At 55.7% G+C, this 12282-nt stretch overlaps 1 protein-coding gene across 2 annotated transcripts; it reads right to left on the reverse strand.

The window, feature by feature from the left end:
• Window positions 1-2615: 2615 nt before the first annotated feature.
• APLN (apelin) lies at window positions 2616-11942 on the reverse strand. 2 transcript variants are annotated; one of them, XM_055564647.1, is made up of 3 exons: window positions 11560-11942; window positions 5751-5922; window positions 2616-5149 (listed from the first exon to the last, which is right to left on the reverse strand). In XM_055564647.1, exons 1-2 carry the CDS (start codon window positions 11624-11626, stop codon window positions 5756-5758), a joined length of 234 nt encoding a protein of 77 aa, XP_055420622.1. In that variant the 5' UTR covers window positions 11627-11942; the 3' UTR covers window positions 2616-5149; window positions 5751-5755. The 2 variants fall into 2 exon arrangements, with proteins under 2 accessions (XP_055420622.1, XP_055420621.1); XM_055564646.1 differs by having other exon boundaries at window positions 5736-5922; window positions 11560-11758.
• Window positions 11943-12282: the final 340 nt, after the last annotated feature.

Below are 12282 nucleotides of genomic sequence, written 5' to 3' on the forward strand. Positions count from 1 at the left end.
GGGCTTGCTGATGCTCCACATGAGAAAGGCTTCTATGGCCCACCATCTGTTTTTATAAATACAGTTTTGTAGCACAGCCACTGTGGTTCATTCACATTTTGTCTATGGCCACTTTTGAAGGGCAATAGCTGACTTGAAGACTTGGGACAGAGACCTCATGGCCTGCAAAGTCAATTTACAGGAAAAGTTCACTGATCCCTGATTTGAAACATTCAAGGATATGCCCTAGATGCCCCTCTGGCCTTTGATTGATGTCCAAGGCAGCAGTCAGGAGTGTCCTTCTCTGAGCACTGGCCAGTATGTAGGGAAAATTGGTTTTTCAAAGAACCCTGGAGAGACCTTCCATTTCAGGGGTTCCAGAAAAATGCTGGCTCAGTCAGCAGCCCCTTCTAGGATCACAAAAGAAGGTAGTAAGTCTTCTCCACCATGCCCTTCGGCAGTCAGCTGAGGTTCACTCTATTTAGAAATTTGGAGTTGAGAAATTTCAGTTGAATAAACCTCAGGCCTGAAAAATAGAATTCTATAAGCACCTTGGAATGACCAGCCCCAGTTAGCAGTACCGAGTCAGCCAGGGCTTGTGGGAGAATCTGAAATGTTACACATCTAAGTGGCTATGGCTCATTTTATACTACACCTGGGGTCCTGAGAAGCCTTGTATAGCCTGAGTCTGTTTACCTCCCTAACCTCTGCCTTTTGGGGACTGTCTGATTTCCAGGTGGATTTGAAGAACTGTTGTTTTTCAGGTTTATCTGCCTCCCCCCACGCCCTTCCACATCTTGGTCCAGTAGTAATCAGTGAACAAAAAGTGAATTCCTTTTTCTTTTTTTTTCTCTTTTTCAAAAACAACCCCCCTGCTGCTGCTGCTGCTGCTGCTAAGTCGCTTTAGTCATGTCCGACTCTGTGCGACCCCATAGACAGCAGCCCACCAGGTTCCCCCGTCCCTTGGATTCTCCAGGCAAGAACACTGGAGTGGGTTGCCATTTCCTTCTCCAGTGCATGAAAGTGAAAAGTGAAAGTGAAGTCGCTCAGTCACGTCCGACTCTTAGCGACCCCATGGACTGCAGCCTACCAGGCTCCTCCGTCCATGGGATTTTCTAGGCAAAAGTACTGGAGTGGGGTGCCATTGCCTTCTCCAACCCCCCTACTCTGATTCTATTGTATTTACTTGGTCAAGATATCTCCAAAGGGTGGCAACCCTTATGTCCCACCTTCTTTGGGTTTGATGTCTAATTATACTTCCCAGGTAGATAAAAAGAACCTGTCTGCCAATGCAGGAGATGCAAGAGACACAGGTTCAATCCCTGGGTTGGGAAGATCCCCTGGAGGAGGGCATGGCAACTCACTCCAGTATTCTTGCCTGGAGAGTCTCGTGGACAGAGGAGCCCGGCAGGCTACAGTCCATAGGGTTGCACAGAGTCGGACATGACTGAAGTGACTTAGCACACATGCATGCCTATCTTTACAGAAAGCCACCAGCTTTACTTCTCCTCATCGTCTGGTCCAAGGAGATCAGACTTACCACCACTCACTAGCATCCAGTGATGAACTGTGCCTGGAGGACCCCGGTAGCCACTCCCCTTCCTTGTCCCCACCTCCACTGTCCACCATCCTCCTGCCAACTTTACCAAACGCAACTGGGTCTTCTGGGACCAGTGTTAGCTGGTCAGTCTCCATTAGCCTTTCTTTGATTCCACCAGTCCACACCACACCATCTATTTCAAGTGCACTTACTGGTGTTTAAGTACATTTTGTACTTAAGTCTTCTCTCTAATTAGGGGATCTTTCATAGTACTATAGAAAGAGTTTACATTCTAGAATTCAAAGTCCAGATTCTAGATTCACTTGCTGGCTCTGAGCCTTTGGGCAAGTTCTCTTAGCCTGTTTTCTCATTCGTAAAATGGGGGGTCTGTGTTTTACAGTTGTTAGGATAATAAAAAATTTGATATTTTTTTCAAAGAGCTCTGTAAACTGTTACAGGGCTACACACTTACGGGTCAGTATTAAGTTGTTCTGTCCTGCCACCGCCCACCCCCTCCTTGGTTTCATGTGAAATTAGAGCTTTGGGGGTGATTAGGGGAGGTAACAGACCAATCAGCATGAAGCCAGCCCACCCCAAACCTCCTTGCCTAAAACCAGTTCCTTTGAGGACCAGTTTGCCTAAAAGTCAAAGTAGTAATTTTGAAAGACGGCATTTTGTACCAATTTTCCTAAGAGGCACTTCCAACATAATGTCGTTTTCTAAAATCACTGTCACAATCTGCAACATTTTTGTCAATGATGAGATTGCTGTGTGTGCTGGTGGGTGGTATTTTCTATTTGACCTTTCATTGAGCAGCTTTATGACTTTTTAGCAAGTGTCTCAAGACCCTTTCTTCAAATTGTATATTTCTAGAACTAAATACCTGTCAAATCTGTAGAATTTCCCACAAAACTTGAAGGTACCTTTTGGATCACTCCTGTCTCCTCTTCGCTGGGTTTTACTCTGGATTGTGTATGCCTGTGTGCACCTAATGAGTTGATTAACTAAATTAGCATGTACCCAGCATTCTTTTCTGTTCTCCAAGATATTGGCATTTTGACAACAAGCGTGAAGAAGTGAGACAGATGGGGCAGAATTGCATCAAACTCCTTGCATTTTATTTCTCAGGCTATCTTGTGCATCAAGCAACTCTACTTTGTGAGACATAAAATGATACATACAAAGTCATTATCAAATGTATTTATTGCAGGAAACAGAACATTTCTCAAGAAAGGCAAACTGGCTAAAAAGTCCCAGGAGTGTTCAAAAGTAGATAAAAATAGAAGAAGGCACGCACCAAGGATATAAAACAATTTTTAGTAGAAATCCCACCTTTAATCAGAATGTTCTTAAACAAATTTTTTTAATCCTTTAAAGGACACTGCACATAACAATTAGGACATTCAAACTGATGCCAACACACTTAAAACTGGACTGCATGTTATGTGAACTGGTCATTAAGTATAGCGATTCTTTTTGTGAGTTTTTGGCAAATTAGTTAGAAGCCATCAGACCTGGAACTGATAAGAGAAGGCAGGTACTTCCTTCCCTGTGCGTGAAGTTCATGGGCATTGGGGGTGGGGAGGGACTGGGGACCTCAGGGGAGAGGTGTGCCCCTCCTGAAAGTGACCTCCAAGAGTAAGGGTGAATTGTCAGCTTTTCATTCTTTATTATAAGACATATTTACACTGAACAATCTTTACAAACACAGTGAACACAACTAGGGAAAGGGAAGGCTTTCTTAATGAAAAGGGCCTTAATAACTTTGTATAAATTAGTCTAAGAATCACACACAACCACTTTAAATAAGACAGACCCTCAGCATCCCCACTGCTCGTGTCCCCAGACTTTCCCAGCCATCCCTTTCCATCTCATTCCCCACAGGGCTGGGCAACTGATGCGACAGGAGAAGCAGAGAGGAAGAGGGGAAAACGGCCCAGTTCCTGGTGGGGGCATCCATGGCAGAAGAGGCTTTCTGGACACTGGTCAGCCCCCACTCCAGGCTGAGAGGCATTGGGGGGTCAGCGGGTGCCCAGCCTGGTTCCCCAGGGTGGGCCTTGAAGCAGCAGCAGCAGCAGCAGTAGCGTTAGCAGCAGTGGAGGGAAGGGGAAGGGTTCGGGTATAGGCGAAAGGGATCTGTTGTGGGACTCGGGGGGCCCTGACTCCCCCTGCTCCCACACATACATGGGTGGCCATCAGGCTCCTGTCTTCCCTTTTCTCCTTCCCAGGCCTCTCAGAAGAAAGCCTGCTGAGATCCACACTTCCTCCCATCTTTCCTTCCTCCCTCCCTCCCTTTCTTTCCTCTCTCCTTTCTGTCTCCCCCCCTCCCCAAGGAAAGGCCACTGGGAGAGAAAGTCCTGTCAACATGAAGGGAAGGCTATTGAGTCCAGTTGGTTAAGGCCACCTCCTGGCTTCTGGGAGTCTCGGTGCCTGAGCTGCCGCTATGAAAATACCTGGGGTCTGCGAGTGTCACAGGAATGGGAGTGGCTGGCCAGTCATAGAACTTTCCAGGCCAGGTTGGGGAATGGACCCGAGGCCAGGGAGGCTGGGACAGCTCCGTCCCACCATGGGGCAGCTCACAGCCAGTTCCCTCCCCATTCCTGGGCACCCTGAGCCCCAACCCCGGGAGAAAGGCACTTCATGGCTTCGGAAAGCCTCATCAAGAAGGAAGAGGATGTCCTCATGTGGGAGCGGGAGACCTGAGCCCTCATTCTGGCTCTGGTGACACTGAGCAGGTCACCATCCCCCTCCAGGCCTCTGCTTTTTGCAGGAGTTTGCATAAGGAGGTGGAGCTAAGTGATCTCCAAGGTGCCTTTTGGCTCTGATAGTCTGTGATTCTTGGCAAAACCAAGTGTCCTGCTTGGCTTTCGTTCCTGGGAGGGTACAGAGCCGCCTCAGGCCCATCTCTTCCCCTCCAAAGTTGGAGCTGAAACTAGCTGGGGTAGGGGGAGAGGGACGGTCAGGCAGCACAGCAAGGTGGTGAGAGAAGTGACGAAGTATCCATAACAGCTTTATGGAAAGCCCAAACGAACTTCTTGGCCAACCCAGTACAGCATGGCCCCTCTCCTTCACCTCTTTCCTTAACTGGGCCAAACTCAGGGAGGAGGAAGACACCACAGTAGCTATTCCTCTCTTCTCTGGTGCTTCACCTCCTCCTTGACCAGAGCGCCAAGCCCCCATTCCCATGTCCCCCAAGGCACCCTGTCTGCATGCCAACACCCCATCCCTCTCCCCTCTCACTACAGTCTCTCATTGCTTGGCTCCCTGTGCCCCTCTGGCAGCCAGGGGAAGGCTGATGCCCTAGTTGAAGAAGGGAGGGTTCCACCCAGCCCGCAGGGCATACCTGAGGCAGGAAGGGCCGGAGAAGGGTTAGGCATTAGGGTATCAGACAGAAGAGGTAGGGCTTAGAGCAGGGGAGGGTTGGTATTCCAGTGCGAGGTCTCCCAAGTCAGGAATCGGGCTGAATGGATCCTTGATGGGAAGGCAAGTGGGGGAGGAGAGCCAGCCGGTGAGCAGCTAGAAGAGGGGCCAGGTGAGGCGAACGGCTGTGAGGGCTCCAGAGAAGCAGGCCGATCTATGGAGGAGTAGAGAGAAATCACAGGGGGTGGGCGTGTGGTGGCCCCTTCGGTCCTAAAGAGACAAAAATGACCAGAGAGGAGTCATTGATGTGTCCTAGGTCAAAGGAACCGCCCGGGGCGGGACAAAAGACCACCTTCACCCTGCTCTGTGCAAGCCTGAACCTAAAGCCTCAGGCCCCTGAGCTGGGGCCCCTGTCCCGGAGACAGCGGGAAGGACAGAAGGTCACCTCTAACCTCTCCTCTCATAGCTCCAGGCAGCTCTCTTCCTGTCTTCTGCCTGCAGCTACCCCCAAAGCTCCCTGCCTCCTTCTCCGCCTCTGGTGAGGATCCACACTCACACACATACCCTGGGGCACCCCTCCCCAGCTTATCAAAGCGCGTCCCCCCCCCCCCCAGTCTTCCAGAACACTCCACCTGGGCCAGCCAGCCCAAGTCTAGGCAGGCAGGCGGACAGGAGCCAGCACCTGACTCCCGGGGGAGCGCCAAGCCCCTCTCCAGCCTCAGCCTCCTGTCTGTGAGCCCCAGGGCTCTGTGTGGGGCTGGGACTGCCCGGTGCAGGTCTCTGGCCAGCAATCAGCAGCAGGCCCACCCAGCTTCCAGACTGTTCCTCCCCTGGCCCCTCTGTGCCACCCACTCACCAGAGGCTCAAGTACCTGCTTCAGAAAGGCATGGGGCCCTTGTGGGAGAGGCGTGGCCGCTGGCGCCGGAACTTCCTCCGACCTCCCTGCCAGGGCCCTGGGCCGCTCCTCTGCCCCCTGGGCTGCACCAGGTATCGGATGGTGCCTTCTTCCATCTCCTTCCCGTCAGAAGTCTGCAGCAGGGGTCCTGTAGGAAGAAGAAAGCCAGTCAAGCCAGTCATCCCCAAAGGCTGATGCAGAGGCCCGGCCTCACAGCCGGCCGAGAGGGGCAGTTCCTCATGAGGTGGCGCTCTCATAGTTTTTCTTTTTCAATCCATGAACCAATGAACTTTTTGCAACCGTTACACTGTTCTGGGGCAAATGGAACCCATGACTCACATCTTGCGAATTATACACCTGACTTTATGTCCTTTTGAGAGTTTTATCATGTTTCTGATGGGCACAAATACACGTTCTGTGTTCAGAACATCATCAAGAGGTGCAGTTTGGGGTATCAGGACTGTACTGAGGCTTGGGCATGGCAGACAGTATACCTCCCACTGCACCCTGGCAACTGATACACTGAAAACATTTCCGACACACAATATTTCAATGAAATGAACTCCCCCCATCACGTGGCCATCACCTAGATTCAACAGTGATCCAGATGGAGTTACATATGCTTTGGTTCTCCTGTTTCTTTCTTTGCAGAGGTATTCTAAAGCAAATCTGGAACATGATGTCATTGTACATCCTTTGATATGCAGGTGACCCACTTTTGAGTCCTAGAGCTCTCAGACCTCCCCCCTGGGCATGTCATCAGTATCTAGCCATCTTGGGGCTCACTTGCTCCCATGGCCTCCTGGTGGGTGACTGGGGGACTGCTGGGGGGGCAGTCTCTGATTCTCTGTGTCAGGGGGGCAGGGTGGTCTCTGACTCTGCCTTATGCTGGATTCTATTCAGGTTGTGACCAGATTCAGAGGCCAATAAATATTGTACAAATGAATGAGTAAACAAATGAGTGAACGTCACCTGAAGCAGCAAGTGCATCGGGAAGGGGGCTGGGCTGCTAAAGTTGCCCCCCTTACCACACCTCTTTTCATCCCCAGATCATACCCCCATCCTGTGTCTGATGCACATTCCTTCTATTCTGATCCCAGTTGGCTTCTTTTCTGCTCTAGGGGCTCCCCTCTACATCTGTGCACAGAGTAGAAACCTCCTAATGCCAGAGCAAACCCTGCCGATAGAATCCAAGTGGTGCTGGGTGTTCCTGGGTGCGATGAGGGACGAGACTCATGGGCCACCTCTCATGGAGGCTGACGTCCAGCCAGGGCAGGCGAGCTGGCACGCCACAGACAAGCCAGCTACCAGAAGCCAGCAGAGCGGGGAGTGGTGATGGTGCTGGGCGAGAGACAGACCAGCAGAGTGTTAGGCAATGCCCATGATGGGGCTGCTCCAGGCAAATACAGCTTCTGAGGCCAGCGATCGTGAATCCCAGTCTCCCTCTTCCCACACCAGCAGGTTCGCCTCCAGCTATATCCCTCTCTCTCGAGACCTGTTTCTATCCATCCAGGAGTCTCCACCACTAGCTCACAGTTTCCATATAACCGCCCCTTGGCTGCCAGTTCCCCCATTATACCCCTGGCAGCTCTTCCTTTCCTTCCTCCCTGCCTCCAGCATCCCCATGCTCCAGTTCCTTCCTTGGCTAGTCGGCTTTTGTGATTCCCCCTCCACTTGCACACAATTTCCAGGCATTTCTCCTCCTCTTAGGCCAGAAGCAGGCGAGGTCTGTCCTTAGGGCCCTCCCTGCCCAGGCCCCTGGGGCCTACCGCTCTCCAGTGCTGGCCCAGACATGCATGCGCACACTCTCTAGCCCTTCACCCTCCCTCCCGCAGAAGAGTCACAAGCCCATTAGGACCTCTCTGTTTACCAGCCACTCTTCATGCTTCTGGTTGGGGGTGGGTTAATGTGGTCCCCTAAACCCAGCACCTAATGTAAATTCAAACACAAATTGTCTTTGTGCTTTGGGGCAGTAGGGGCCAGGAGGCTGCTTCCTCCCATCGTGGGGCTACCTTCTGCAAAGGGGCTGGAACGTGTATAGGGACAGGAGGGAAGCCCCTTCACTCAGCCCCCCACCCCAGCTGCTTCAGCTTCTGCCCTGTGTTTTGGAGCCCCCTCAAGGCTGTCCTGCCCTCTGCAAGAGGATAGGAATGATGCTAACGAAAAGTTAGTACCAGAGAAACTCTGGGGCAAAAAGGACTGTGCTGAGGGTGTGGCCAGGCACACAGAAGCACCCTAAAGACCATAAAGGTCTCAATGAGGTCTTGATTCTTGAGTCTGAAGGGTGACCAATGGCACAGGCTATGGTCCCAGGAACAGCAGGCCATGAGAAGAGAGTCACAGTGCCCAGCTGGGAAGGGTATCATCTGCAAATACTCAGACCCAGGGCTGTAAGTGGTGGTGGCAATCAGGGAGGGAGGCCTGGTTGGGGAGGCCCCTAAGACGGAGGGAGGCCCAGAGCCAGGATGAGGAGCATGGCTGCTGGGCTCAGACTCTAGCCAGGGAGATGTCTAGACACTGGGGCTGCAAAGAAGAACTACCTAGGCTGACTGAGCTCTCAGCCGGACCCTGGAAAGCAGTCACCCAGAAGCCCCAGGCATCTTGCACCCCACTGAGCAGGGGGCTCACTGTCCTCCTCATAGCCAGAAGTTTGCAGTTCCTCTCCCACCCTGATCCTATCACCCACCTGTTTCCTACTTTTGATTCTGAGTCTGGTTCACCCTAAGATAAGCTGACACCTGAAACCCAGGCTTTGTCCTGTCTAAAGGGGCCAATAGAGGCTTCTGATTCTCATCACTGCAGAGGTCCTGGCTATACAAGAGAATTCCCCTGTAGAAATTGGGTCATCCCCAGTGAACTTAAATATTTTCCTCTAACTCATCTGCTACTTAAAGGAAGGCTAGGGCAATCCAGCCAAGAGTCGCAAGCCTACAGGGACTGAAGTGCCATCAGCATCTCCACTGTGAACCACAGTCAGGGGTAAACAGGGCTTGCTTTTCACACCACATGAACTCCAACCCTGCCAGCACACAATGAGGTGTGTGCCACTTTTCAGGAACATGCCATCCTCACTTGGAATGAAGTATCATTTTTTTTCTTCTTGCCATCCAGCCTGTCTTGTGATGGCTTTAAAAGCCCACACAAGTGGCACTGGCTGTGTCCCCTCCACTGCTCTGGGGTCCTGCATGTGTCTCCGGGATGAGGTGCCCCTCCTCTGTCTGCCGAGCCCCATGCCCTGAGCCGTCTTCCCATGCCAGCCAAGCCACTGAAGACACCTGCCCTGGCAGCCCTGCTCGTCTGCTTCACCTGCGTTAGTCCCTTACTGACTCAGGTTACCTGGGGTCTTAGCTCTGAGGCATTGGGGATGGAGTGGAGACGCCCCCTCCCTGAGTCAGAGAGGTCAGAGTCTGTCCTCATGCTGTCATGGTGGCCAGGCCTCAGCTGGGGCTGGGGAGAGGCAGGAGAGAGAGAGAGAGGTGCTCAGACAAAGACCAAGGGCTGCTTGGCCCTGGCTCAGCAGTTTGCAGACTCAGAAGAGCAAAGTGTATCCCAGGTCAGGAGGCAGCGGAGGAGTCTGTGTGTGTTAGTGTAGGTGCATTCCAAGTCAGGGCACAGTGTTGTGGAGGAAGCATGGATTTCAGGCCTGGAACTCTGACTGGGGACCCAGGCTGTGGACAGCATGTGAGTCTGCGCCAGGGGTGAGGTGCTTCAGAAAAGCTCTTTCTCTGACCCAGGACAGGAGGCACGAACAGCAGGACCTGTGTCCTTGGACCCTGGGCTGGTGGCCACCTGCACGGAGGTGGCCTCCTTGGCTCCAAGAGAGGCTGGGGTGGGGGGGGCAGGGTGAAGAGGCAGGGGGAGCCTGGGAAGTTTCCAGTGCTTGGCTTAAGCAAAACGTGAGGGCAACGAATTTACCCAAAGCAGGCTGTGGAGATAAGGCGAACTAATGAAAAAAGGTGAATTGAAGGAGGACGTGGCAGGGTCTGAAACAGACAGCCCCTTCCCTCCTGTTGAAACCAGCTCTGCCTTTACCTCAGTGCTACCCCAACAGCTGGACACCTAAAGGGTCCAAGTGCTGGTCGGTCAGTGAACAGTCTCCCTGGAGGCTCTGGGGGAGCCCCAAGTGTGCCGATCAGGCAGGCCCAGCTTCCTCTGGGATGCCCTCTCTGCACCCACTCTCCCTGAAGGCACCACCTGGGGCCATTTGCCAGTGGTGGTGTCCCCTGGGTGTCTTGTCTTGCCAAGTTCTCTGGGCGGCAGGCTCCCGGAGGGCAGGTCCCTGCGGGCTCCTTCATTTGTATCTTTTGCTCACTTTCTGCCACTGTCCACCTGACAGGAGTTTGTCAGGAAAAAGCCTGCTCCCCTTCTTCTCAAGGAGGTGGTTGACCCAGGGCTAAGGCCCTGAAAAGAGAGACCACTGGATAGCTAGCTGAAGGCAGGTGGTGCCAGAGCCAACCAAGTCACCTTCCCGAGAAGCCAGGCAGGACTCCCTGGGGCCAGAGCAATGCCAAAGGCAAGAAAGAGCTGAGAAAGCAGGTGACCTACAAAGAGAGAGGCGGAGCCCCGCCAGGCCCCTCAGAGCCTCCAAGATTGCATTGTGTTCTGGAGGGCCTGGAACCAAGGGGGACCCGGAGCCTGCCTCTAGGAAACATGCTGCCCTGCTCTCTGCCTCCCTCAGCTCCTACCTCCCAGAAACTCCAACCCTGGCACTGGCGTTAGTCCACCTGGTCTTGGGTGTTCTATTCTCTGGTGCCAGTCAGGCAGCAGTGACAGCCAGATCACAGGACTGTGGCAGATGGAGGTGGGAGCTGGCAGCCCCAGGAGACACTGACGCACAGACAGGCAGCCTGGACCGGGAGGCTGGCTGTGGGTGGAGACCGGGCTTAGGGATGACTGCCAAGTATGCCAGGTGGGGCTGTGGTGCAGGTGGGGGCCAGCTACCTGGTGGTATCGACCGGGTCAGGCACTCTTGCCTTGTTTGGTGCCTGCAGACAGGGGGACTGAAGCGCAGCATGACCATGCCTGGGGTGGAGGGGAGGAGGGAGGGAGCCAGGATCTCGAAGTACTGAGTCCCTGCGGTGGGACCGAGGCTTGGGGAGAGCCTTCCCGTATGGGAGCAGGAGAGCAGACCAAACAGGACTTGGGGGTAAGGGAGGAGACCAGCCCGGCCCGGCCCTGCCCGGCCCGGCCCAGGGTAGGTTGCCTCAGCTCACATGCAGGCTGCAAGGAGCAACAGCTGGGCTCCACGCCGCCGCCCCCGCCGCGCGCTCCTGCCTATGCAACAAGTGTCACGTCTGCATCTTGGCACATCATCCCCAGTGGCCCGCGCCCCTGGACCGGCCGGCGGCCCCTAACTTTCCACGCGGGAGCCCTGCCCACCCGGCTCAGGTCAGCTCCCTCCAATGATCCACGAGGGGAGCGGGACGCGCCTCCCCCCGATTCCCTGCAGCACGTGGGGCGCGGGGCGCGGGGCGCGGGGCGCGGGACCCGGGGCGCACTCCTGCGGCCCTGAGCTCCTCAGACTGCGAGGGGCGACCGGGAGGGGCCAGGCTCCGGGCGGGTGAGGCCCCAGGCCGAGCCGAGCCCCCCACTGCCCCGGAGGGAGCGGTGTCCGCGGCCGGCGGGCCCCTGACCCCGGGCGCCCTGTCAGTGGGCGGCCCGGCGCGTGGCGGCTCCGGTACGGCTCGCGCGCGGCTCCCGGGAGGCGGAGAGGGAGCGAGCGTCGGGGCGGAGGGCGGGGAGCGCGGGGTCTGCAGCGCGGACTAGCGGGAGGGCGCGCACTCACCTCCGCACACCGCGCTCAGGCAGAGCCAGAGCAGCAGGAGCGCCTGCACGCAGCGCCGCAGATTCATGCTGCTCCGCCGGCCGCCGCCGCGCGGCCCGGGCCAGGGGGCGGGGGTGGGGGCGGAGAGGCCGGGGGCCGAGGGAGGCGCGAGCCGCGGCTCGGGCGGGATGCAGGACGCGGAGCTCGCGTGGCTCCGGGCCGCGAGACCGTGCGCCCCGAGCCGCGCCGCGGGCTGGCCGGCCGCCGCCTCCTGTCTCCCGCAGCCTCCCTCTCCCGCCGCGGGGCAGCGCCGCCCAGCTGGTCTCGGCGGCTCCGGGGGCGGTGGCGAGCCCGTTCCAAATGGCTGGCGGCTCGGCTGTGGCTCCAACGGCCCGGGGCTCAGGCTGCCAGCGGGAATGCGCCCCGCTCACTCCAGGGGCTGCATTTTGTAGCCTGTGGCTTGGCCGCGAGCCCACTTGGTCATGTGGTCATTGGGAGGGCTGGAGGGGGGGCCAGGAAGAGGGAGAGGGAGCGAGCCTCCCACACCGCCCCCCTCCCGGCACGCACTCGGCAGCCCCAGCCAGGGAGCGAGAGGGAACCTCGAGGTGGCCCCACAACAAAGGCGGCGCGGCCGCTCTGACAGCCCACAAGCGGCTCCCCGGACAATGCCCGCCTGGCCGGGGGCCAGAGGGTTCTGGAGACCTGAAGGATTTCAAACACAGGAAGCGTTTGGGGCGGTCCGGG

Source organism: Bubalus kerabau, chromosome X (assembly GCF_029407905.1).
Source record: "Bubalus kerabau isolate K-KA32 ecotype Philippines breed swamp buffalo chromosome X, PCC_UOA_SB_1v2, whole genome shotgun sequence".
Taxonomy (NCBI): domain Eukaryota; kingdom Metazoa; phylum Chordata; class Mammalia; order Artiodactyla; family Bovidae; genus Bubalus; species Bubalus kerabau.

What these genes read in the sequence shown, in the direction of transcription:
- APLN (XM_055564647.1), bottom strand. Translation starts at nt 11,626, where the DNA reads ATGAATCTGCGGCGCTGCGTGCAGGCGCTCCTGCTGCTCTGGCTCTGC. An exon ending in CCTGAGCGCGGTGTGCGGAG is followed by an intron (nt 5,923 to 11,559) that starts GTGAGTGCGCGC and finishes TTCTTCCTACAG; the next exon opens with GACCCCTGCTGCAGACTTCT.